The 25,339-nt window shown below is 41.7% G+C and overlaps 1 protein-coding gene across 1 annotated transcript in view; it reads left to right on the top strand.

Annotated features, from left to right (window-relative positions):
• Positions 1–25,339, top strand: part of BRCA1 (BRCA1, DNA repair associated) — a gene marked incomplete at its 3' end in the record, with an annotated part of 61,696 nt that overhangs the window by 21,521 nt on the left and 14,836 nt on the right. The window contains exons 3-11 of the mRNA XM_021716224.1: positions 1,075–1,152; positions 2,059–2,147; positions 3,463–3,602; positions 4,556–4,655; positions 5,586–5,631; positions 7,194–7,270; positions 9,504–12,902; positions 14,238–14,326; positions 23,467–23,638. Coding sequence (XP_021571899.1) covers positions 1,075–1,152; positions 2,059–2,147; positions 3,463–3,602; positions 4,556–4,655; positions 5,586–5,631; positions 7,194–7,270; positions 9,504–12,902; positions 14,238–14,326; positions 23,467–23,638 — 4,190 coding nt within the window. The remainder of the gene's footprint in view (positions 1–1,074; positions 1,153–2,058; positions 2,148–3,462; positions 3,603–4,555; positions 4,656–5,585; positions 5,632–7,193; positions 7,271–9,503; positions 12,903–14,237; positions 14,327–23,466; positions 23,639–25,339) is intronic.

Below are 25,339 nucleotides of genomic sequence, written 5' to 3'. Positions count from 1 at the left end.
TCCTTCTGCCTTAGCTTTCCAAGTAGCTGGAACTACAGGCGCATGCCACCACGCCCAGCCAATTTTTCTAGATTTATTGTAGAGATGAGGTTTCATCAAGTTGCCCGGGCCAGTCTCGAACCCCTGGGCTCAGGCAATTCTCTCGCCTCTGCCTCCAAAATTACTGGGATTACAGGCGTGAGCCACTGCGCCCAGCCTTAAAAAGCAGTTTTTGTACTCATCAATTTGAATGCCGTTTAGTGTTTCTGCCATTTTTGTTTGTTTGTTTTTAGCATTTTTATACATTGGCAAAATGTTTTCCTTTTTTCTTTGGGAACACAAAGTTGTTCAGGGCGAGATCAGATGAATAGAGAGGGTGGGGAGTGGGTGTCATGCCATTTTTTGGTCAAAACTGCTGAACGTTCTGCAATGTGTGGGCAGGTGCACTGGTAAATCACCCATCATGAAATGGGCAAAGGAGATGAAAGAATCTCAAAAAAAAAAAAAATTCACTGAAGCTGAATGCAGCCTCTTGCAACAATGCTAACAGGTATACTGATGCCAATGGGTTCCAAGAACATTTACCTAGCAGAGGAAGACATATACTACAAGGAGCCTGAACTCTAAAAAATAATTCCAGTTCTTTTGGGACCCCTCCATTTGTCTGTCCTTGTACTGTTGCCATATTGTCTTAATTACTGTAGCTTTGTAGTGAGATTCTGAGTTTTTAAACTAGTTATAATCATTTTACATGAACTACTTACCATTTATGTCTGATTATACAGCATGACAATTATGAATATATAGTTAAATATGCCATATTAAACTTGAATAAGTTTTATTTGATCTTATCAGTATGCCATATGCATATAAGTTCAGTTTTCATAGATCATTGCTTGTGTATTTTGTATTTTTGCTTATGCAGCATCTGAAAACAATTAGAAAAGCATTGGTTGTAATTTATCTGCCATTATCTTTTAAATGGCTCTTAAGGGCAATTGTGAGATTATCTTTTCATGGATATTTGCCTGTTGAGTATTCTTTCTACAAAAGAACTTAACTTGAATTGTTCTTTTCTTAATTTATAATTTATAGATTTTGCATGCTGAAACTTCTCCGTCAGAAGAATGGCCCTTCACAGTGTCCTTTGTGTAAGAATGCTGTAACTAAGAGGTATATTATTTGGATAATGATGGGAGGTTGGAAGTAATGATGGCAAGAAAAAGTAGAAATTCTTTAATAATATAGCTGGTGTTCCTATAAAACCACTCATCAGTAGAAAAAATGTATAAAAATGTTTTTAGCAGACAGCAAATTTTCTAAAGCTATTTTCCTGAAAGTTTTATGGGCTGTCTGCCTTATACAAGTATTAGCAAGTTACTGCTATTTTCTAATGCTTCTGAGTAATGTAAGAATTTGCAATATTAGCTAAAGTAGGGCTACTTCACCCTGCCGCCATTGTCTGGTAATCTTGCTTTAATTTTCCTCACTGTGTTTACTTCTACCTAATTATTTTCATACACACAATATATTGATATACTGTGCATCTGTTCTGCTACAATGTAAGTTCTGCCAGAGCAGTACTTTTGTCTCAGTCAATATTGTTTCTCTAGTGTTTAATACATAGTAGGCACTCAGATATTTAAAGGATTGAATGAATTATATTTTCATCTCTCCTAAATCTGGATCTCTCTTTGGACATTACTATCTATCCGTACTTCCAAAATAATATAATCATTTGATAGAAATCCTTGAGAAGCAGAGCTAGCAGTGAGGGATTGGGCAGGGTTCAGATGTGGAAACTAGTGACTTCTCTATGCAGTGGATTTATATCTACTGTGAATTCACAGTAGTATTATATCAGGTAGTTTTAGGCTTTTGGCAGACTTAAACGAATGACAAAAACATTATAAAAAACAATGCTGCCATACATTATTCTGCTATCAATGATTATATTGACATAGAAATTTTCTGTTCTTGCTGCATCTTATTTTTGTTTGCATATTTTTCCTTATTTTAGTGTCCTTAAAAAGTTGATAATCATTTGCTGAATGTGTCTCTCAAACAATTTAATTTCAGAAGCCTACAAGAAAGTACAAGATTTAGTCAACTTGTTGAAGAGCTATTGAAAATCATTCATGCTTTTGAACTTGACACAGGTTTGCAGTGTACGTGTTAAACCCAACACTAAAGTGACTGTCCATGAAAACTCAGGAAGTTTGCACAGTTATTTTCTGTGATTGGGTGATAAGACCTTTTGGTTTAGGTTAATTTTAGTTCTGTATTTATAATCTTTTTTTTCTTTTTTCTTGAGATAGGGTCTTGCTCTATCTCCCAAGCTGCAGTACAGTGATACTATTATGGCTTACTGTAGCCTGCCTCAAACTCCTGGGCTCAGACAATCCTTCTGCTTCAACCTCCTGAATAGCTGGGACTACAAGCACTTGCCACCACACCCAGCTAATTTTTTTATTCTTTTGTAGAGATGAAGTCTCACTCTGTTGCCCAGGCTGGTCTCAAACTCTTGGGCTCAGGCAATCCTTCTGCCTCAGCCTCCTGAATAGCTGGGATAACAAGCACTCGCCACCACACCCAGCTAATTTTTTGATTTTTTTGTAGACACAGTCTCACTGTGTTGCCCAGGCTGGTCTCAAACTCTTGGGCTCAAGCAATCCTCCCACCTCAGCCTCCCAGAGTGCTGGGATTACAGGCATAAGCCACCATGCCTGGCCTATAATCTATTTTTTAAATCACTCGTATCTTATTTCATCAATCCTAAAATGCACATTTTTCACAGCTTAGCGTCTCTGAAATTGGGAGTATCTTAATGTTGATGGTGTGTCATTGTTTAATTTAGTGTGTTTTATTTCTTAGTGGTACAGAAAATAATAGTGCATCTTACATTGTTAGTGTCTTAGATTCAGTGAAATATAGTGCTAATAGGCAAATATGATAGTGTTGAAGTAGAAAACAAGCAGAAATATGTTGATGGTGTCTGTGTTTGGTTTTTTTGTTTATTTGTTCCCTAAGAGTAGAATTTCCAAGTTTATTTATTTGTTTGTTTTTTATTTGGAGTCTTACTCTGTCACCCAGGCTAGAGTGCAGTGGCATGCTCACGGCCATCACAACCTCGACCTGCTGGGCTCAGGCAATTCCTCTGCCTCACCCTTCCAAGTAGCTGGAACTACAGGCACATGCCACCACACCCTGCTAATTTTTTGATTTATTATGGAGACAAGGTCTCACCAAGTTGCCCAGGCCGATCTTGAACCCTTGGGCTCAGGCAGTCCTCTTACCTTGGCCTTCCAAAGTGCTAGGAATGTAGGCATGAGTCCAAGTTGATTTAAAAAAAAATAATTATAAGTAACCTTAATGCACTGTCTTAACACAACAAAGAACATACACAGAATTTCTCTTGGTTTCTCTGATTACAATTTATACTTTTTTTCTGACTATAAAATTGTTTTCTCTCATAATTTCCAGTTGCAAACAGTTATAATTTTGCAAAAAAGGAAAATAACTCTTCTGAACATCTAAAGGAGGAAGTTTCTGTCATCCAAAGTACGGGCTACAGAAACCGTGCCAAAAGACTTCAACAGAGTGAACCTGAAAATCCTACCTTGGTAAAACCATTTTCATTTACTCTGGCAACATCTCAAGTGAGCATTGTGAGTTTGTGAATGTGCCAGATGCTCATGGCTTTATATGAAAAGTCAGTAAAGGAGGAAAGATGGTTGGACAAGTGTTCTAATAAGAATTAGAGGAGTTCAGGGAAGGTCAGGGTACCTGGTGTGGTTAGAAAAGACCTTACAGTGGGACAAGGTGGACTTGCCCATAATCCCAACTATTCAGGAAGCTGAGGCAGGAGGATCACTTGAGCTCAATAGTTTGAGACCAGCCTGGACAACATAGTGAGACCCTTGTCTCACAAAAAAAAAAAAAAAAAAAAAGATAAAAGAGAGAGAGAAGGGATATTACAGGTCCTTCCCTTGCTTTGGAGCTTTTTCTGTTCTGATGCTTGTCCAAAATAGCCGCAAGGTAACTGACATTTTTAAACATTTGAAAATTAAAAGATGTAATTGTCAAATAAAATGCAGTGATCTGCTCTGTTTTTACTCATATGTGAATGAATAATTTAGATCTTAAAAATAATAGTTCCCATAGTACTAACATTCATTTTTCAGGAACTGTAGAAGGGTTTAAAAGGAAAAAGAAATGCTTTATCACAGTAATATTGGGCTTTTAGATATTCTTTTTTTATTTATTTAAAGACATGGTTTTGCTCTGTCCCCCAGGCTGGAGTACAGTGGCAGGGCCATAACTCATTGCAGCCTCAAACTCCTCCTGCCTTGGCCTCTCAAGGTGTTGGGATTATGGGTATGAACCACCACATCCAGCCCCTAAATATTCTTTCCTTTACTGAATGTTCTTAGAAGTGCTCGGGATCTGTTGTTACCGTTTATTCTTTTTAAGAATTCATCTTAGTTGCCAACCCTGTTATTAGATGTGATTGGAAATGTGTATCGAGTATCTGACCAACAATTGGTTGACCATTCTTTACTATATTGCTTAGCAGGAAACCAGTCTTAGTGTCCAACTCTCTAACCTTGAAATTTTGAGATCTCTGAAGACAAAACAGATACAATCTCAAAATAAGTCGGTCTACATTGAATTGGGTAAGGGTCTCATATTTTTAAATTTTTAAATAATAATTGCTGGATTGCTTATTTATATATTTTTGTCAAAACCTTGGTCATAATTTATACATGTGGTAGGGAGCTTTGGGAAGTGAATTTGATATGCCCTATGGTGAGTTATAAATAATGTAAAAGATGCACTTCTCACCTTGAAGAACCTTACTTAATAAAGGGAGCAAAAGAAAGAATGTCTGATTATAAGTGTTAATATATTTTGGAAAGATAGAGTAGCAATAAGAAAACACATGATGAATCACTACAGTATTTAGAGGGATCCAAGCTAAATGGTACTTTTAAGAAGAGTTGAGCTCAGAGTTGAAAAAGTTGAAAAAGTTCTCTCTAGTTGGCTTATCTTTTAGAATATATACTGGAAAGGATGGCCATCTTTTGAGGTCCCGTATACCACCGTATGCTTGCCATAACACTTATTAGATTTTATTGAAATTACCAAATGTGTTCCCCCCTTAAGATTGTTAGTTCCTGAACAACAGGTGTGTTATAAAAAATAATCAGAATAATTAAAGTAGTTAATATTTAGGAACATTTAACTATATTCCAGGCACTGTTGTGCTTTTCTTGTATAACTCATTTCAGTTGCCTGTCAAACCTCTGAGATTTTACTATTAGACTTATTTTACAGAGAAGTTAAGAAATTTTGCCAAGGTAGCAAAGCTAGTAATAGCATAATCATGAGTCAGACCTAGGAAGCTGGGCTTCAGAGCCTGTGCTTTTCACCACTTCTCTGTATTGCCTGGCATTTCCGTCATTGTGCTTGCCACATAGTGGATGCTCAGTAAATATTTCTAGATGAATATCTGTTTTGTAACAAGTACATTTTTTTCAGTTGAACCCTTTGATAAAAATTATTTTACTGATTTGGTTTTTGGGGGTTTGGGGAAACTTTTTTAGGATCTGATTCTTCTGAAGATACTGTTAATAAGGCAAATTATTACAGGTGAGTCAAAGAACCTTTATCTATGAAGTTGATATTTTCCTCTTAAGTTAACATCAAGGCTTGGTGTTTCTCTAGATTAGAATGATTGTATTGCAAGAAACCTTAGAGATCATCTACTTTAATCCCCTCATTTTATAGCTGAAGAAATACCCTTTTTGATTGCTTTATTAGTAATGTCCTAAGGAGTTTAAGATAACAGTAGAATTCTGTACATGCTTGATTCTAGCACTGTTCTGTAAGAGTGAGTTTTTTTTGTTTTTGTTTTTTTTTGAGTTGGAGTCTCACTCTGTCGCCCAGACTGGAGTGCAGTGGCCGCTCCCGGCCACCACAGCCTCGCCTGCTGGGCTCCAGCGATCCTTCCGCCTCAGCCTTCCAAGTAGCTGGAACTACAGGCGCGCACTACCACGCCTAGCTAATTTTTTGATTTATTGTAGAGATGAGGTCTCACCAAGTTGCCCGGGCGGGTCACGAACCCACGGGCTCAGGCAATCCACTCACCTCAGCCTCCCAAAGCACAGGATTACAGGCTGAGGCACCGAGCCTAGCTGTGAGTTCCTCTTATACAGTAATACTGACACAATGATCTATTGTGGCTGGTGAAAATGTTAGAGAATTTCATTTTCAACTCTTTCTTTTCTCTGTTCCTTATTTCCACCTATCTCTCCAACTTTGTTTATATAAATTATATAATAATCTATAAGCAGCTCCCACTGGCTTACCTGCCATATTACTTTTCTGAGGAATTATTGTTTAACCTGGTCTAAGATCTGGTCTGCACTATGATGGTGTCATTGTTAGTTTTTGTTTGCAAGTGACTTTCCTAATCTCACAATTGGGAGTAAATAATTTTTAGACTGAAAGGCATAGAAAGCAGTGCAGCAAAGTGGTGACCTTTGCCTTCTATTGGGATGTCTGCTCCATGCTAGCACTCCCTTTGTTTAGATACCCTTGCTCTTGCCTTCTCATTAAAATATACTTTTAAGCTTTTTTTTTTTTTTTTTAAGTCAGAGTGTCACTTTGTCACCCATGCTGGAGTACAGGGGCAAATCACACCTCACTGGAGCCTTCACCTCCTAGGCATAGGCAATTTTTCTGACTCCAGCCTTCCAAGTAGCTGGAACTACATGCATGTGCCACCCCACCCTGGATCATTTTTTACATTTTTTGTAAAGATGAGGCCTCACTATGTTGCCCAGGCTGGTCTTGAACTCCTGGGCTCAAGCAATTTACCTGCTTTGGCCTCCCAAAATGCTGGGCTTACAGGCACTAGCCACCATGCCCCAGCATTTTTTAAACAACTATCTTTCGACTGTCATTTACATTTTGGCTCTTATTTGCATGTTCATGAAGCAATGTTCTACGCTACTACTATGATTTTTGTGATATTATTGTCCTCAGTCTTTGACAATTCCAGTTCAGCTAGAAGCTACTAAAGGAGAGAGGAGATTTAAATAAGTGAATCAGATTGATCAACGTACTGCAACCCTACCTGGAAGAACCAAAATATTTGACCTTGCATATAACTTGTATGTGTCACTAGGACTTCTGTCTTTTCCCTATAGTGTGAAAGACCAAGAACTGTTACAAATCACCCCCCAAGGAGCCAGGGCTGAAGCCAGTTTGGACTCTGCAAAAAATGGTAATGGCACCAATGTAATACTATAAGAAAATGACTGACAGTACTGAGAAACTATGGAGGGAGGGAGGGAGATGGGATTAACAGTAGCAAATATCTGTCTGGGGATGGGGAAACACCTCTTATCAACAGGGTGCCTGAATGAAACGTAATTGTACACCTAACCCTTAACTGTACCACACAAAACCATAATAAAAAATATTGATTATGAAAAAAAATGGTAATGGCAAGTTTTCCCAACTTAACAAGTACTAAAGAGAAAGTAGATAGATATAGTATTGTAGTTAGATTATTCTGAAGACCATTTAAGGCCTTTATAATTCACAAAATCTCTTGGCAGAGTTAGAATATTGTTATTTCTCAGCTGCCATGGCACAGCCTGGTATATTTCAATGGTATTAGACTAATGTGATTATAAAGGTACCCTACTAATAGTAACCGCGGGCTCAGGCAATCCACTCACCTCAGCCTCCCAAGGCGCGGGATTACAAGCTGAGCCACCGAGCCCAGCTTGGTTGTTACTCTTTACTTTTTTTTTTTTTTTTTGAGTAGGAGTCTCACTCTGTTGCCTAGGCTATAGTACAGTGGCACACTCGCAACCACCCACAGCCTCGACCTTCTGAGCTCAGGTGATCCTTCCGCCTCAGCCTTCCAAGTAGCTGGAACTACAGGTGTGTGTCACCACGCCCAGCTAATTTTTTTATTTATTGTAGAGACGAGGTCTCACCAAGTTGTCCAGGCTGGTCTTGAACCCCTGGGCTTAGGTAATCCTCTCCTCGGCCTCCCAAAGTGCTGGGATTACAGCTTGAGCCACCATGCCTGACTGCCCTTTACTTTTTTTTTTTTTTTTTGAGTTGGAGTCTCACTCTGTCGCCCAGGCTGGAGTACAGTGGCATGCTCACGGCCACCACAGTCTCAACCTGCTGGGTGCCCTTTACTTTTAATTGATGCATTTGTATTTCATCTTTTGCCTACTGGTTTTTTGTTTTGTTTGAGTTGGAGTCTCACTCTGTCACCCAGGCTGGAGTGCAGTGGTACCCTCACGGCCACCGCAGCCTTGACCTGCTGGACTCAGGCGATCTTTCTGCCTCAGCCTTCCAGGTAGCTGGAACTACAAGCATGTGCCACCATGCCCGGCTAATTTTTTGATTTATTGCATAGATGAGGTTCAAGACCCAGGCTGGTCTCGAACCCATGGCAATCCTCTCACCTTGGCCTCCCAAAGTGCTGGGATTATAGGCATGAGCCACCGTAGTTGGCCTGCCTACTGGTTTTTAAATATAGAGAGTATGAGTCTGTACAACAGTGTTAAGTAGATTTAATGACCAGTACTCCATCAGAACAGTCTTTTTTTTTTGAGTCGGAGTCTCATTCTGTCACCCAGGCTGGAGTACAGTGGCATGCTACTCACGGCCAATGCAGCCACAACGTGCTGGGCTCAGGTGATCCTTCCACCTCTGCCTTCCAAATAACTGGAACCAGAGGCATGAGCCACCACGCCAGCTAATTTTTTTATTTATTGTAGAGGCAAAGTCTAGCCAAGTTGCCCAGGCTGGTCTCAAACCCCTGAGCTCAAGCAGTCCTCTCGCCGCCGCCTCCCAAAGTGCTAGGATTACAGGCATGAGCCACCATCCCTGGCTAGAAAAAGTCTTTTAATAACTCTTAGAGGCTAGGGAAATAGAAAGCGCAGGTTTGTGTGTAAAATTCTGAAATTAAAATTGTAATGCTTTTGAGTGGAAATAATCTAGGTAAGTAGGAATTAAATGAAAGAGTGCAGTGACTCAGCCTGTTTTCCCAGCACTTTGGGAGGCCAAGGCGAAAGGATTGCCTCAACCCAGGGTTTCAAGACCAACCCAGGGTTTCGAGACCAACCCAGGCAACTTGGTGAGACCTCGTCTCTACAATAAATCAAAAAATAAGCTGGGTGTGGTAGCAGGCACCTGTAGTTCCAGCTACTTGGAAGACTGAGGCAGAAGGATCGCCGGAGCCCAGCAGGTCGAAGCTACAGTGGCCATAAGCTTGCCACTGCACTCCAACCTGGGTGATGGAGTGAGACTCCAACTCAAAAAAGAAAAAAAGAAAGAGTATGAGCTAAATCTTTAGGATATTTTGTAGTTTATGAGGTTAGTTTCTCTAAATATAGCCAGTTGCTTGATTTCCACCTCCAAGTTGTATTAAGTATGTATTTTTTAATGATAATTTTTGTCTTTAAGCATCTTATTTTATATATTTTCAGCTGCCTGTGAGTTCTCTGAGAAGGACATAACAAATACTAAACATCATCAATCTAGTACTAACGATTTGAACATCATTGAAAAGCATGCAACTGAGAGGCATCCAGAAAAGTATCAGGGTAGTTCTGTTTCAAACTTGCATGTGGAGCCATGTGGCACAAATACTCATGCCATCTCATTACAGCATAAGAACAGCAGATTATTACTCACTAAAGACAGAATGGACGTAGAAAAGGCTGCATTCTGTAATAAAAGCAAACAGCCTGTCTTAGCAAGGAGCCAACAGAGCAGATGGGCTGTAAGTAAGGAAACACGTAATGACAGGCAGACTCCCAGCACAGAGAAAAAGATACATCTGAATATTGATCCCCTGTATGAAAGAAAAGAACAGAAAAAGCAGAAGCCTCCATGCTCTCAAAGTCCTGAAGATATCCAAGATGTTCCTTGGATGACACTAAATAGCAGCATTCAGAAAGTTAATGAGTGGTTTTCCAGAAGTGATGAAATCTTAAGTTCTGATGACTCACATGATGAGGGGTTTGAACCAAATGCAGAAGTAGCTGGTGCTCTAGAAGTTCCAAATAAAGTAGATGGATATTCTTGTTCATCAGAGAAAATAGACTTACTGACCAGTGATCCTCGTGATTTTTTATTACATAAAAGTGAAAGAAACTGCTCCAAACCTGTAGAGAGTAATATCGAAGATAAAGTATTTGGGAAAACCTATCGGAGGAAGGCAAGCTTCCCTAACTTGAGCCGTGGAACTGATAATCTCATAGGAGCATTTGCTACTGAGCTGCAGATAATGCAAGAGCGCCCCCTCACAAATAAATTAAAACGTAGACAGAGAACTACAACAGGCCTTCAACCTGAGGATTTTATCAAGAAAGCAGATTTGTTAGTTGTCCAGAAGACTCCTAAAAAGATAAATCAGGGAGCTAGCCAAATGGAACAGAATGGTCAAGTCATAAATATTGCTAGTAATAGTCACGAGAATGAAACAAAAGGTGATTATGTTCAGAAAAAGAAAGATCCTAACCCAACAGAATCATTGGAAAAAGAATTTGCTTTCAGAACTAAAGCTGAACCTATAAGCAGTAGTATAAGCAATATGGAACTAGAATTAAATATCCACAATTCAAAAGTACCCAGAAAGAATAGGCTGAAGAAAAAATCTTCTACTAGGAATATACATGCACTTGAACTAGTAGTCAATGGAAATCCAAGCCCAACTAATCATACTGAACTACAAATTGAAAGTTGTTCTAGCAGTGAAGAGATAAAGAAAAAAAATTCTGACCAAATGTCAGTTAGGAACAACAGAGAGCTTCTGCTGATGGAAGATAAAGAACCTACAACTGGAGGCAAGAAGAGTAACAAGCCAAATGAACAAACAAGTAAAAGACATGCCGGTGATGCTACCCCAGAACTGAAATTAACAAACATGCCTGGTTTTTTTGCTAATTGTTCAAATACTAATAAACTAAAAACATTTGTCAATTCTAGCGTTCAAAGAGAAGAAACAGAAGAGAACCTAGAAACAATTCAGGTGTCTAAATATATCAAAGACCTGGTGTTAAGTGGAGAAAGGGTTTTGCAAACAGAGAGATGTGTAGAGAGTGCCAGTATCACATTAGTACCTGATACCGATTATGGTACTCAGGACAGTATCTCATTACTGGAATTTAACACCCCAGGAAAGGCAAAAATGGCACCAAATCAACACGCGAGTCAGTGTACAGCAATTGAAAGCACCAAGAAACAAATCCACGGTTGTTCTAAAGATACTAGGGATTACACAGAGGGCTTTAAGGATCCATTGAGATGTGAAGTTAACCACAGTCAGGAGACAAGCATAGAAATGGAAGAGAGTGAACTTGATATTCAGTATTTACAGAATATGTTCAAGGTTTCAAAGCGTCAGTCATTTGCTCTCTTTTCAAACCCAGGAAATCCAGAAGAGGAATGTGCAACAGTATCTGCCCACTCCAGGTCCTTAAGGAGAGAAAGTCCAAAAGTCACTCTTGAACGTGAACAAAAAAAAGAAAATCCAGGAAAGAAAAAGTCTAATGCCACACACATACAGGCAATTAGCACGACTGCAGACTTTCCTGTGGTTTGTCAAAAAGATAAGAAGCCAGGTGATTATGCCATTAAAGGAGACTCTAGTTTTTTTCCATCTCAATTCGGAGGCAGTGAAACTGAACTCATTACTGCAAATAAACATGGAATTCTACAAAACCCATATTATACACAATCACTTTCTCCCATCAGGTCATTTGTTAAAACTAAATGTCAAAAAAATCTATCAGAAGAAAGATTTGAGGAACATTCAACAACACCTGAAAGAACAATGGGAAATAAGAACATCATTTCAAATACAGTGAGCACAATTAGCAAAAATATTAGAGAAAGTGCTTTGAAAGAAGCCAGCTCAAGCAGTACTAATGAAGTGGGTCCTAGTACTAATGAAGTAGGCTCCAGTGGTGAAAACGTTCAAGCAGAACTAGGTAGAAACAGAGGATCTAAATTGAATGCTATACTTAGATTGAGTCTTATGCAACCTGAAATCTATAAGCAAAGTCCTCCTATAAGTAATTGTAAGCAGCCTGAAATAAAAAGGCAAGAAGAAAATGAAGGAGCACTTCTGACTGTTAATAAAGATTTCTCTGAATATTTAATTTCGGATCACCTAGAACAACCTATAGAAAGTAGTCATGTTTCTCAGGTTTGTTCTGAGACACCTGATGACCTGTTGGATGAGGATGAAATAAAGGAAAATACTAGCTTTACTGAAAGTGATATTAAGGAAAAATCTGTTATTTTTAGCAAAAACGTCCAACAAGGAGAGTTTAGCAGGAGCCCTAATCCAGTGGCCCATACATGTTTGCCTCAAGATCACCAAAGAGGGGCCAGGAAATTAGAGTCCTCAGAAGAAAACATATCTAGTGAGGATGAAGAGCTTCCCTGCTTCCAACATATAATATTTGGTAAAGTAACCAATATACCTTCTCAATCTGTCAAACATAGCACTGTTGCCACTGAGTGTCTGTCCAAGAAAACAGAGGAGAACATAGTATCACTGAAGAATAGCTTAAATGACTGTAGTAACCAGGTCATATTGGCAAAGACATCCCAAGAACATCACCTTAGTGAGGAAGAAAAATGTTCTGCCAGCTTGTTTTCTTCACAGTGCAGTGCATTGGAAGACTTGGCTGCAAATACAAACACCCAGGATCCCTTCTTGATGTTTGATCCTCCTTCGAAACAAATGAGTCATCAGTCTGAAAACCAGGAAGTTGTTCTGAGTGATGAGGAATTGGTTTCTGATGATGAAGAAAGGGAAATGGGCCTGGAGGAAGATAATCACCAAGAAGAGCAAAGTGTGGATTCAAACTTAGGTATTGGAACCAGGTTTTCATGTTCGACCCAGTCAATTTATAGAAATGAACTAAATGATATAATATATTTTGGGGAGCAGTTTTTTGTTTGTTTGTTTTTGAGTTGGAGTCTTACTCTTTGTTGCCCAGGCTAGAGTGCAGTGGCGCACTCACAGTCACGGCAGCCTCAACCTGCTGGGTTTAGGATCCTTCTACCTCAACCTTCCAAGTAGCTGGAACTGTACATGCACACCACTATGCCCGGCTAGTTTTTATGATTTATTGTAGAGATGAGGTCTCAAACCCTGGGGCTCAGGCAGTCCTCTCACTTCAGCCTCCCAAAATGCTAGGATTACAGGCTAAGCCACTGCATCCAGCCGGGGAGCACATTTTACAAGTTTCCAAATGTCATTAAAGTACCTGCTTCTTAAACATGAAGCATGTTTTTCCTAAGGTGCTTTTCCTTAAAAGTCAAAGGCCCTTTACTCAGCTAGAATGTCATCTCTGATCAAATGAGATTTAATGTCCTAATTATTAATGGACTTGTTTCTGTTTTTCTTTTATTTTTTAGTTTTTAGGGCCACACCACTTTAATGGGGGTGGGGGGAACAAGAAACAAGAGGCGGGTAAGAGGGCAAAGAGCGTTGACCTCGGCCTGGTGGACCTCCCAGGTTTTTTGCTGCTGCCAAAAGCTGATTTTCATTTTCTTTCTTTCTTTCTATCTTTCTTTCTTTCTTTCTTTCTTTCTTTCTTTCTTTCCTTCTTTCCTTCTTTCCTTCTTTCTTTCCTTCTTTCCTTCTTTCCTTCTTCCCTTCTTTCCTTCTTTCCTTCTTTCCTTCCTTCCTTCCTTCCTTCCTTCCTGCCTTCCTGCCTTCCTTCTTTCTTTCTTTCTTTCTTTTTTTTTTTTTTTTTGAGACAGTCTCACTCTGTTGCCCAGGCTGGAGCGCAGTAACACACTCATGGACACCACAACCTCAGCCTGCTGGGCTCAAGCAAATCTTCCGCTTCAGCCTTCCAAGTAGCTGGAACCACAGGCATGCACCACCATACCCGACTGATTTTTTAATTTATTGTAAAGACAAGGTCTTGCCATGTTGCTCAGGCATGTCTCAAACCCCTAAGCTCAGGCCATCCTCTTGCCTCTGCCTCCCAAAGTGCTGGGATTACAGGCGTGAGCCACCAAGCCTGACTTGTTTACATTTTCTAAAGGAAATCCTGGTGTTCCAAAGCATGGAGTTTAATCATTTTGTGTGACATAAAAGTAAAAATCAGTCCTGCCAATGGGAAGAGAAAGATACAACAAGTTCTAGTGTTTAGTTTGTTTTTACATCTGAACCTCTTTTAATATTATTTAAGGTGAAGCTGCATCTGGGTATGAGAGTGAAACAAACCTCTCAGAAGACTGCTCAAGGCTGTCCTCTCAGAGTGATATTTTAACCACTCAGGTAAAAAGCATGTATGAGTATGTGTGTTGTGTCCTTTGCATTCAGTGGTATGTATCCCACCTTCTTATGTTTGCTGACATTATCCCTTTGAATTAATGGCATAACTTGTGTGTGGTATATTGTAAACCCTCAGTAGATTGTAAGCATTTCAGTGGAACTCATACTACCTTTTATTTCACACACAGACATACATACCATCTAGCTCACTGTAGAAAACCAACTACTGAATTTAATGGATAAGCTAAACCTTAAAAACCCATTTGCAGCCGTGCTCGGTGGCTCAGCCTGTAATCCCGTACCTGAGGCTGACGCAGAGGTGAGTGGATTGCCTGAGCCCGCGGGTTCGAGACCCGCCCGGGCAACTTGGTGAGACCGCATCTCTACAATAAATCAAAAAATTAGCCAGGTATGGTAGCGTGCACCTGTAGTTCCAGCTACTTGGAAGGCTGAGGCCAAAGGATCGCCGGAGCCCAGCAGGTCGAGGCTGTGGTGGCCGGGAGCGGCCACTGCACTCCAGTCTGGGCAACAGGGTGAGACTCCAACTCAAAAAAAACCCCTTTGTCCTATAGCAAAAACATATGTGAAAACACTGTTGGCCAGGCGCGGTGGCTCAACCTGTAATCCCAGCACTTTGGAAGGCCAAGATAAGAGGATTACCTGAGTCCAGGGGCTTGAGACCAGCTTGGGTAACTTAGTGAGACCTCATCTCTACAAAAAAAATCACAAAACTAACCACTAATACAGGTGACATGCATCTGTATTTCCAGCTACTTGGATGGCTGAGGTGGAAAGATTGCCTAAGCCCAGCAGGTCAAGACTGTGGTGGCCATGAGCGTGCCACTGCACTCCAGCCTCGGCAATAAGAGTGAGACTCCAACTCAAAAAAAAAGAAAAGAAAACACTGTTGTGCCAAGAGAGGGGTGTGTTTATTCTTGATCCCAAATTGGAGCTCATAGGGTTCTCTTCCTATTAGAGAACACCTAGCCTTTCATTGGTTTGTACCTATTTCTGGGTTGTTGTTTTTTTTTCCTTTTTAGTCTATTATTTTTTGTAAAGATGAGGTCTTTCTATGTTGCCTAGGATACTCTCAAACCCACCTTGGTCTCTCAAAATGCTGGGATTACAGACGTGAGCCGCAGTACCCAACTCATCTTATTTCTTTTTTTTGTTTGTTTGTTTGTTTGTTTTTCGAGTTGGAGTCCAACTCTGTTGCCCAGGCTGGAGTACAGTGGCACAATCACAGCCCCCAGCATCAACCTGCTGGACTCCAGCGATCTTTCTGCCTCAGCCTTCCAAGTCGCCAGAACTACAGGTGCAGGCTACCTCACTGGGCTCATTTTTTATTTATTGTAGAGACAAGTTGCCCGGGCTGGTCTCGAACCTACAGGTTCAGGCAATCCAGTTACCTCGGCCACCCAAAGTGCTGGGATTACAAACCCAGCCATCTATTTCTTTTTAAAGAAAAGTAGCCTGGCTCGGCGGCTTAGTCTGTAATCCCAGCACTTTGGGAGACTGAGGCGAGTGAATTGCCTGAGCCCGCGGGTTCGTGACTCGCCCAGGCAACTTGGCAAGACCTCATTTCTACAATAAATAAAAAATTAGCCAGGTGTGGTAGCACGCACCTTTAGTTCTGGCTACTTGGAAGGCTGAGGCAGAAGGATCGCCCGAGTTCTGCAGGTCAAGGCTGTGGTGACTGGGAGCGTGCCACTGCACTCCAGTCTGGACGACAGAGTGAGACTCTAACTAAAAAAAAAAAGAAAAGAAAAATATATGATCTTACTTCCTGGACCTAGTGGTCAAGGCCAATAACTTGATTACTTATGAAGCAGATAACAATTTTTTCCATATTTGTGACATTCAGTAATGTAAAATGCTTCTGTACTGAGGGCAGAAAAAGCATTCTCTATCACAACCTAAAAATCAACATTATTTTCCTGTCTCTGTCTCCTAATTTTTAGTTTGTAGAAGTGGCACCAAAATTTTCCAAGTCCTCATTCAGAAATTCAGGCTCAGCTTATTTCATGTATTTGTCTCCCACCAGATTGACATCTTATGGTTAACTCTTTGTATTCCTAACACAGGATCCTATGCAGAACACACACACAGCAATTGCTGGCAGTAATATTGTGAGAATTATGAGCTGGCTATGTGACCTTAGGCTATTTGCTTGCTTTCTCTGAGCTGTAATAGGCACATTCTTTTTTCTGAGTTGGAGTCTCACTCTGTCGCCCAGACTGGAGTGCAGTGGCATGCTCCCGGCCACTGCAGCCTCGACCTGCTGGGCTCAAGTGATCCTTCTGCCTCAGCCTCCCAAGTAGCTGGAACTACAGGCGTGTGCTACCACACCTGGCTAATTTTTTATTTTATTGTAGAGATGAGGTCTCACCAACTTGCCCAGGTGGGTCTCAAACCCGTGGGCTCAGGCAGTCCACTCACCTCAGCCTCCCAAAGCATGGGATTACAGGCTGAGTCACCGAGCCCGACTTAGGCACATTCTTTTTTTTGTATTTGTGTGTGTTGGAGTCTCACTCTGTCGCCCAGACTGGAGTGCAGTGCCACTCCCGGCCACCGCAGCCTCGACCTGCTGGGCTCCGGCGATCCTTCCGCCTCAGCCTTCCAAGTAGCCAGAATTACAGGCATGCACTACCACGCCCGGCTGATTTTTTGATTTATTGTAGAGATGAGGTCTCGCTGCCCAGGCGGGTCTCGAACCCGTGGGCTCAGGCAATCCACTCACCTCTGCCTCCCGAAGGCGCGGAATTACAGGCTGAGCCACCGAGCCCAGCAGGGCACATTCTTAATAGAGCTACTTAGACCCTTGAATCATCCTACTATGGCTTCTTTTTCTCACCTAAATCTTAAATATACTTTTAGCTGCCAGCATGTGAATGGTGTTGTTTTCTGGACTTCTTGAAGAGCCACATTTTCTCATGAAATTTAGAAAAGCCTGATATTCTTATAAAGTTGTACTTGTGAATCATAGAAAACTTAGGAAATATAGATAAACAAAAGTCATCCATGGATGAACTTCAAAACCCTTGTTAAGTGAAATAAGCTGGACACCAAAGGACAAATAGTGTGTGACTCCACTTATATGAGGTACCTAGAATAGTTAAATTCATAGAGACTGAAGGTAGAATAGTAGTTAGCGGGGACTTGGGAGAGGTAGAAATGGAAAGTTATTGTTTGATGTGTACAGATTTCACTTTGGGATGATGAAAAAGTTCTGGAGATGGATAGTCATAATAGTTGCACAACAGTGTGAAAGTATTTAATGCCACTGAACTGTACACCTCAAATGGTTACAATGGTAAATTACATTGTACAAGTTATCCAGAAATGGTAACTATTAATTTATTGGTATATGTTCTTTGTCTTCCTGTGCGTGCACAGGGGTGCTTATGTAAATCTTAAAAAAAATTCAGATAATACTCTACATATTTACGTTGTAATCTAGCTTTTACTGTGTTATTAAAATTCTTCAATGACTTTTTAATTACTATATAGCATTCTATCCCTTGGTTATATCATGATTTATTTGACCTATGACTGAATGTTGATTTTAGGGTAAGACGCAACAGTTTGATATTATGTACATCCCTGTAGTAGACATCTGGTTGCTAAATATATGCCCACATCTCTGATGATTGCCTTGCTATAAATTCCTACGACTAGGATTTTTGGTCTTTGATACATATTGCTGAATTGTTCTTTAGAAAGCCTAAACCAATGTGTGCTCCTCCAGCCCTTGTGGTATTTGCTAGTTCCCATTTTCCCGTGCCTTTGCCAATATTGAGTTGTTTACAGTTTTAAAATCTTCTAAATCTTCCATTGCTATAAAACTACAGGTAGAGAGGTCTTGTCTTCTAATGTCCTTTCTCTGTACGGAGCAAACCCTATAGGCCTCCAGTCCACTGGAGTTGGCAAGAAACCTTTGAGATGCCTGCTCATTCTGTACCTGAGTTGTCACCAGTATTCTTTACTTCTGCAGGATCGCCATGGTGATGAAATTGATGAAAAGACTTAGGAGGCCTTTTCTCTGTTTGCTTTTCTTATGATCCTTTCTGGATGTGGATTTGGGACTTCGTCAAAATGTCTGTCACCTAATTCTATCCCTTGTGCTTTAGGGTTTTACGTTCCAGTTTTTGATACCATCCGCCTTAGTCATACTGTATCATATTTGACTATCAGTAAATTATCTCCTCTTTTTTTTGTATTCTTATTCCCAGAGTTAGGTCTATTTGTTCAGGATTCATTTTGCAAAGTGTTTTTAATCAAGCATCTACCTAAAACAGCGGAAGTCAGATTTCAGGCTAACTTAAATCTGTAGTAGCACAGACAGGCAAAATGATTGAAGTAGGATCTTTCCCCTGTTTGAACAGAGTCAAAGAAAAGTACATCAAAGATAGAAAATTCCTAATTTGGAATTGGTATCATTAGTATCTGTTTGTTTTTTTGTTTGTTGTTTTTGTTTTTTGAGTCAAAGTCTCACTCTGTCACCCAGGTTGGAGAGCAGTGGAACAATCACTGCTCACAGCAGCTTCAAACTTCATGCAATCCTTCCACCTCAGCATCCCAAGTAGCTGGGACTACAGGCTTAGGCCACCATGCCCAGCTAATTTTTTTTTTAATTTTTTTGTGGAGGCAGCGAGGTTTTGCTATGTTGCCCAGGCTGGTCTCAAACTTTTCATCCCAAGCAACCTGTCCGTATCAGCCTCCCAAAATGCTGGGATTACAGGCGTGAACCACTGCACCTGGCCTGTTGTTTTTTAACAGAAGGCTGATTAACTATATTCATTCATTAATCAATTCTGCATTAAACATTTTTTTTTTGAGTTGGAGTCTCACTCTGTCGCCCAGTCTGGAGTGCAATGGCATGCTCCCAGCCACCGCAGCCTCGACCTGCTGGGCTCCGGCAATCCTTCCACTTCAGCCTTCCAAGTAGCTGGAACTACAGGCGTGTGCTACCAAGCCCGGTTAATTTTTTTTTTATTTATTGTAGAGATAAAGTCTTGCCAAGTTGCCCGGGCGGGTCTCGAACCCTCAGGCTCAGGCAATCCACTCACCTCAGCCTCCCAAAGCGTGAGATTACAGCCTAAGCCACCGAGCCCCGCTTGCATTAAACATTTACTGAGTACTTACTAGCTTCTAGTCATTGGAGAGACAAAAATGATTTTTTTTTTGAGTAGGAGTCTCACTTTGTCGCCTAGGCTGGAATGCAGTGGCACACTCAAGGCCACCGCAGCCTCAACTGGCTCAGGTGATCCTTCCACCTAAACCTTCCAAGTAGCTAGAACTGCAGTACATACCACCATGCCTGGCTAATTTTTTAATTTACTTTTAGAGACGAGGTCACACCAAGTTGCCCAGGCTGGTCTCGATCCCCTGGGCTCAGGCAATCCTCTGGCCTCTGCCTCCCAAAGTGCTGGGATTACGGACATGAGCCACCACATCTGGCTACAAAAATGATTAAGAAAGAATTCCTCGGCCGGGCTTGGTGGCTCAGCCTGTAGTCCCAGCACTTTGGGAGGCCCAGGTGAGTGAATTGCCTGAGCCCGCGGGTTCAAGACCCGCCTGGGCAACTTGGTGAGACCTCATCTCCACAATAAATCAAAAATTAGCCAGGCGTGGTAGTGCACACCTGTAGTTCCAGCTACTTGGAAGGCTGAGGCAGAAGGATCGCCGGAGCCCAGCAGGCGAGGCTGCGGTGGCCGGGAGCGGCCACTGAACTCCAGTCTAGGTGACAGAGTGAGACTCCAACTCAAAACAAAAACGAAAAAAGAATTCCTCCCATCATGGAAAGCACATGTTCCATTCAGGTATACTAACAAATTAGCATTGTAAAATCAAGTAGTGAGGGATCATTTGTTTCTAATAGGAGATGGCCTATTGTTGGAGACTGCCAAGGTAGATACTCGAGCTAGGCCTTGAAAGATGAGAAGAACTTTTGAGTGAAAAAAGGAGAGGCCGAATTGAGGTGAAGGCCCAGAGGCATGGAATGATCAGGAAACAAAGTTGTCCTGTGTCATTGGAAAACAGGGCATATGGGGGATGTTGAAGGGAGAAATAAGAGATAAGCTTGATGGGCCTTTCAAATGCTTTGCTTAGGAATCTGGACTTTATCCTAAGTGCAATAATGACTAACAGTTATATAGTGTTCAGAAAGTATTAACTTATTTCGGAGCAATAATATACCACTAGGGTCCTTATGGAAGAAAAAGACAGGATAAACGTGACTTTTAGGGAACTTCTACAGTAATATAGCTGTATTAAAAGCAGAGATTAGAGAAGCATATTGGGAATAGAAGAGTAAAGCTAATTAAAGGAACACTTCAGAATTAGAATCAAGTCTTGGTAACCTATTGATTTTGTTCTCCCTAATGTATTTGGTTACTTGCCTGATTCCCCCGTTACTATTTCTTGTGATTTTCTGATCTATGTAATGACCACATAGAGGTTAGATGTGATGGTTGTGATCGTAGTCAGTAATACAGCTTCTGAAACACTGGTCTGTTATCTGTGTGGTTTCGTTCTAGTTTTACTGAGGCAAGGCCTTGGCTAGGGTTTGTTCGGTGATGTAACTACTCACAAGTACCACGTGGTGGCAATGGTGTTGCTGCAGATATTGGCAGCAAAGCATTCTCAGGGTAGCAGTGAAAACCTTTGTGAGACTGGGAATACATTTCCAATCGTAAAACTCTCCTGAAAGCTATGAACTCACTGTAGCAGGAGAAAGAAGATTGCTTATTTTTAGTGGAGGGCAAAATCGTTTTAAAGGATCAGAAGAAGTGGAGGGTGAAACAATCTGTCTTTCTCCACCACACCCCCAGCCTGCTGACAACCACTGATGTTCTTTCTGAAAACGAAGAAATGGGTTGGGCACGGTGGATCATACCTCTAATTCCAGCACTTTGGGAAGCTGAAGCCAGAGGATTGCTTAAGCCCAGAAGTTTGAGACTAACCTAGGCAATGTAGCAAGTCCTCATCTCTTGTTCAGTTCATTCAACAACTATTTACTATCTATTATATGCCAGGCACTGTCCTAGTGCTGGGGATAAAGCCTTCATGGTGCTGCCATTGTAGACAGGGCACCCAAAGATCATTAGGCAAAAAGAACTTGCTAGAGGGAAGGATCTAACGGAAAGGATCCTAGGAAAGTCCACAAGGCATGGTGGTGTGTGCCTGTAGTCCCAGGAGGCTGAGGCTATGGTGAGCTGTGATTGTGCCACTGCACTCCACCCTAGGCAACAGTGTGAGACCTTGACTCAAAAGAATAAATAAAAGTTAAGAAATGAGCCAGGTGCAGTGACTCACATCTGTAATCCCAGTACTTTTAGAGGTGAAGGCGAGAGGATTGCCTGAACTCAGGAGTTCGAGACCAGCCTGAACAACATGGTGAGACCTCGTCTCTACAATAAATCAAAAAATTAGTCAGGCATGGTAGCGCATGCCTGTGGTTCCAGCTACTTAGGAGACTGAGGCAGAAGGATCGCCTGAGCTCAGCAGTTCGAGGCTACGGTGGCTGTTAAGTGTGCCACTGCACTCCAGCCTGGGCAACGAGTAAGACTCCAACTCAGAAAAAAAAATGTATGTATATTTTGGAAAATTCCTACATACCTGTGGTCTCTGTTTATCAAATATCTCAGACTTAATAGATTTCTTCTTTTTTTTTTTTTTTTTTTTGAGTTGGTGTCTCACTCTGTCAGGCAATCCTCTCGCCTCAGCCTCCCAAAGTGCTGGGATTACAGGCTGAGCCACCGAGCCTGGCCTTTTTTTTTTTTTGAGTTGAACTCACTCAGTTGCCCAGACTGGAGTACAGTGGCATGCTCACAACCACCCCAGCATTGACCTGCTGGGCTCCGGCAATCCTTCCGCCTCAACCTTCCAAGTAGCTGGAACTACAGGCACACACTACCATGCCCAGCTAATTTTTTATTTATTATAGAGATGAGGTCTCCCCAAGGTACCCGGTGGGTCTCGAACCCGCGGGCTCAGGCAATGCATTTGCCTCAGCCTCCCAAAGTGCTGGGATTACAGACTAAGCCACCAAGCCAGGCCTCACATTCCTTCTTAAAATGGAGCAATAAACAGCAGGAACCACAGAAACAAGAATAGCCCATTATCTTTTTTTTTTTTTTTTTTTTTTTGAGTTGAAGTCTCACTCTGTCACCCAGACTGGGGTGCAGTGGCCGCTCCCAGCAACCGCAGCCTCAACCTACTGGGCTCCGGCGATCCTTCCGCCTCAGCCTTCCAAGTAGCTGGAACTACAGGTGCGAGCTACCACACCCAGCTAATTTTTTGATTTATTGTAGAGATGAGGTCTCGCCAAGTTGCCCAGGCGGGTCTTGAACCCATGGGCTCAGGCAATCCACTCACCTTGACCTCCCAAAGCACTGGATTACAGGCTGAGCCACTGAGCCCGTCTTTAAATGTTGTATGAGTCTCACAATAGCAGATCTTTGAAACATAACCTATATAAAGTGTTAGATTCACATTAATTTAAAATATCAATAGTGTTTTAAGTATTTTAATTACTTTTTCACTGCCTACCTTTTTTTGTTGTTGTTGTTGGAGTTGGAGTCTCGCTCTGTCACCCAGGCTGGAGTACAGTGGCACACTCACAGCTGCCACAGCCTTGACCTGCTGGGCTCAGATGATCCTTCTGCCTCAGCCTTCTGAGTAGCTGGGACTACAGACATGTGCCACCACACCCAACTAATTTTTTTTTTTTTTTTTTTTTTTTGTATAGATGAGGTCTCGCTAAGATGCCCAGGCTGGTCTTGAACCCTTGGGCTCAGGTAGTCCTCCCATCTCGGCCTCCCAAAGGGCTGGGATTATAGACGTGAACCATTGTGCCCGGCTCACTGCCTGACTTTAAAAGAAAATAACCAACTTCAAAAGGACATAACAATTAAGCAAGTCTATTTAGGAGAGGATTTTTTTCCTTGACTCACATTGTTCTGAAATAATTTCATGGGCATTAATTGCATGAATGTGGCTGGATTAAAAGGTGTTCAACCATTTAATTCCATACTCGGTGATTTCAATTCCTGTGCTAAAATTAATTGGTGTGACATATTTTCACTTATGGAAAGCTTCTCAAAGTGTGACTTCCTTGGTGCCATTTCTTGTTTTTACAGCAGAGGGATACCATGCAAATTAACTTGGTACAGCTCCAACAGGAAATGGCCAAACTGGAAGCTGTGTTGGAACAGCACGGGAGCCAGCCTTCTAACAGCTCCCCTTCCCTGATAGCTGACTCTTGTGCCTCCGAGGACCTGTTAAATCTGGAACAAAACATACCAGAAAAAGGTTTGTAATGTTGGCCAAATACTGTTATCTTAAGCAAAATTCTTTCCCTCCCTAAGCCTTTATCTCCTGAAAAGTAGAGACCTAGCTCCAACATTTTATGATCTTTGCTTAGCACATATTTACTGAGTCATTCCATGGGGAATTATGGAACCTTGGTTTCTAGTCCCTGTTTACAACTACTTTACCAGTCAGATGGCCCAAGTCAGTCATTCATATCATTTTTGGAGAGCACTTATAACAAGGAGATGCTGTGGGAAGCCTGCAGGAGACAGATAATAGACCATAATAGACCATATAGTTCTTGCTCTTAGGAAGCTAAGTGGAATGGAGGAAACTGGCAACAGGTAGCCCCATAATTTCAGAAAGCTATGAAAAAACACTCCTTATAACACTAATATGCTTTCTGACTTATAGGAAGAGACATCCTATACTTCAGGAATTGCGCTTTGATCTACCAATGCCCAATTATGCAGTAAAGTCAGGTGCTTTGTAACAATGTTATAGCTGTCAACAAGTTCAGATGGACCTCTGAGAGGAGGCTCTTAGAGTAACCAGACAGGTGGACTTGGTAAGAACTAACTTCCTGTAAGAGGTGAGCCCTGAGCTGAGGAATAACAACACATAAATGAAGCAAAGTGAGACAAAAATTTGAGTTTTTAATGGAGAGACAGCACATCAGACAGTATTTTGTTTGTTTTTTGTCTTTTGAGTTGGAGTCTCATTCTTTGTCACCCAGGCTGGAGTGCAGTGGCACGCTTACGGCCACCACAGCCTCAACCAACCTGCTGGACTTAGACAATCCTTCTGCCTCCGCCTTCCAAGTAGCTGGAACTGCAGATGCATGTCACCACGCCTGGCTAGTTTTTGTGATTTTTGTGTGTGTGTGTGTGTGTTGGAGTCTCACTCTGTTGCCCAGACTGGAGTGCAGTGGCACACTCCCGGCCACCGCAGCCTCGACCTGCTGGGCTCCAGCGATCCTTCTGCCTCAGCCTTCCAACTAGCTGGAACTACAGGCACACGCTAATGCCAGGCTAATTTTTTATTTATTGTAGAGATGAGGTCTCACCAAGTTGGCCGGATGGGTCTCGAACCCACGGGCTCAGGCAGTCCACTCACCTCGGCCTCCCAAAGTGCTGGGATTACAGGCTGAGCCACCAAGCCCATCCGTTTTTGTGATTTATTGTAAGACGAGGTCTCACCAAATTGCCCAGGCTGATCTCAAGCCCCCAGGCTCAGGCAATCCTCTCACCTCGGCCTCCCAAAGTGCTGGGATTGTAGGCCGAGCCACTGTGCCTGACCAGGCAGGATTTTAATAGGGGAAAATATGTCATATAAGAGAGGTGAGGCATGGGGTCCACAAGGGAGCTTGCCGCTTAGAAACGGATAGGTGTGGTGAGCCTTTTCAAAATGCTCTTTCTAACTCAGTGATTACTGACTGCATGACTGGCTTGATGTTCAAGTTCCTTCTCCAGCACTTCCTTTTACAGTTCTTCTGGGGACCCTGAGGCCTTCCTTTGAGTCTTTCTAGGAACTGAAGTCTGTTAATTATTCAGAACAGTGGCCTTGGTCCCCAAGTGAGCTTTTCAGTGTTTTTATGTTAAGGAAGAAACAGTAGCTTATGCATGAGAAGCTGGGAACTCTGTTGCTATAGCAGTGCTTCCTAGTGTATTTCTTTTCTTTTCTTTTTTTTTTTTTTTTTTT

This window comes from Carlito syrichta, unplaced genomic scaffold (assembly GCF_000164805.1).
Source record: "Carlito syrichta isolate Samal-C Ts95f unplaced genomic scaffold, Tarsius_syrichta-2.0.1 Scaffold308383, whole genome shotgun sequence".
Lineage (NCBI taxonomy): Eukaryota > Metazoa > Chordata > Mammalia > Primates > Tarsiidae > Carlito > Carlito syrichta.
This window is presented reverse-complemented; position numbering and strand designations above follow the sequence as displayed.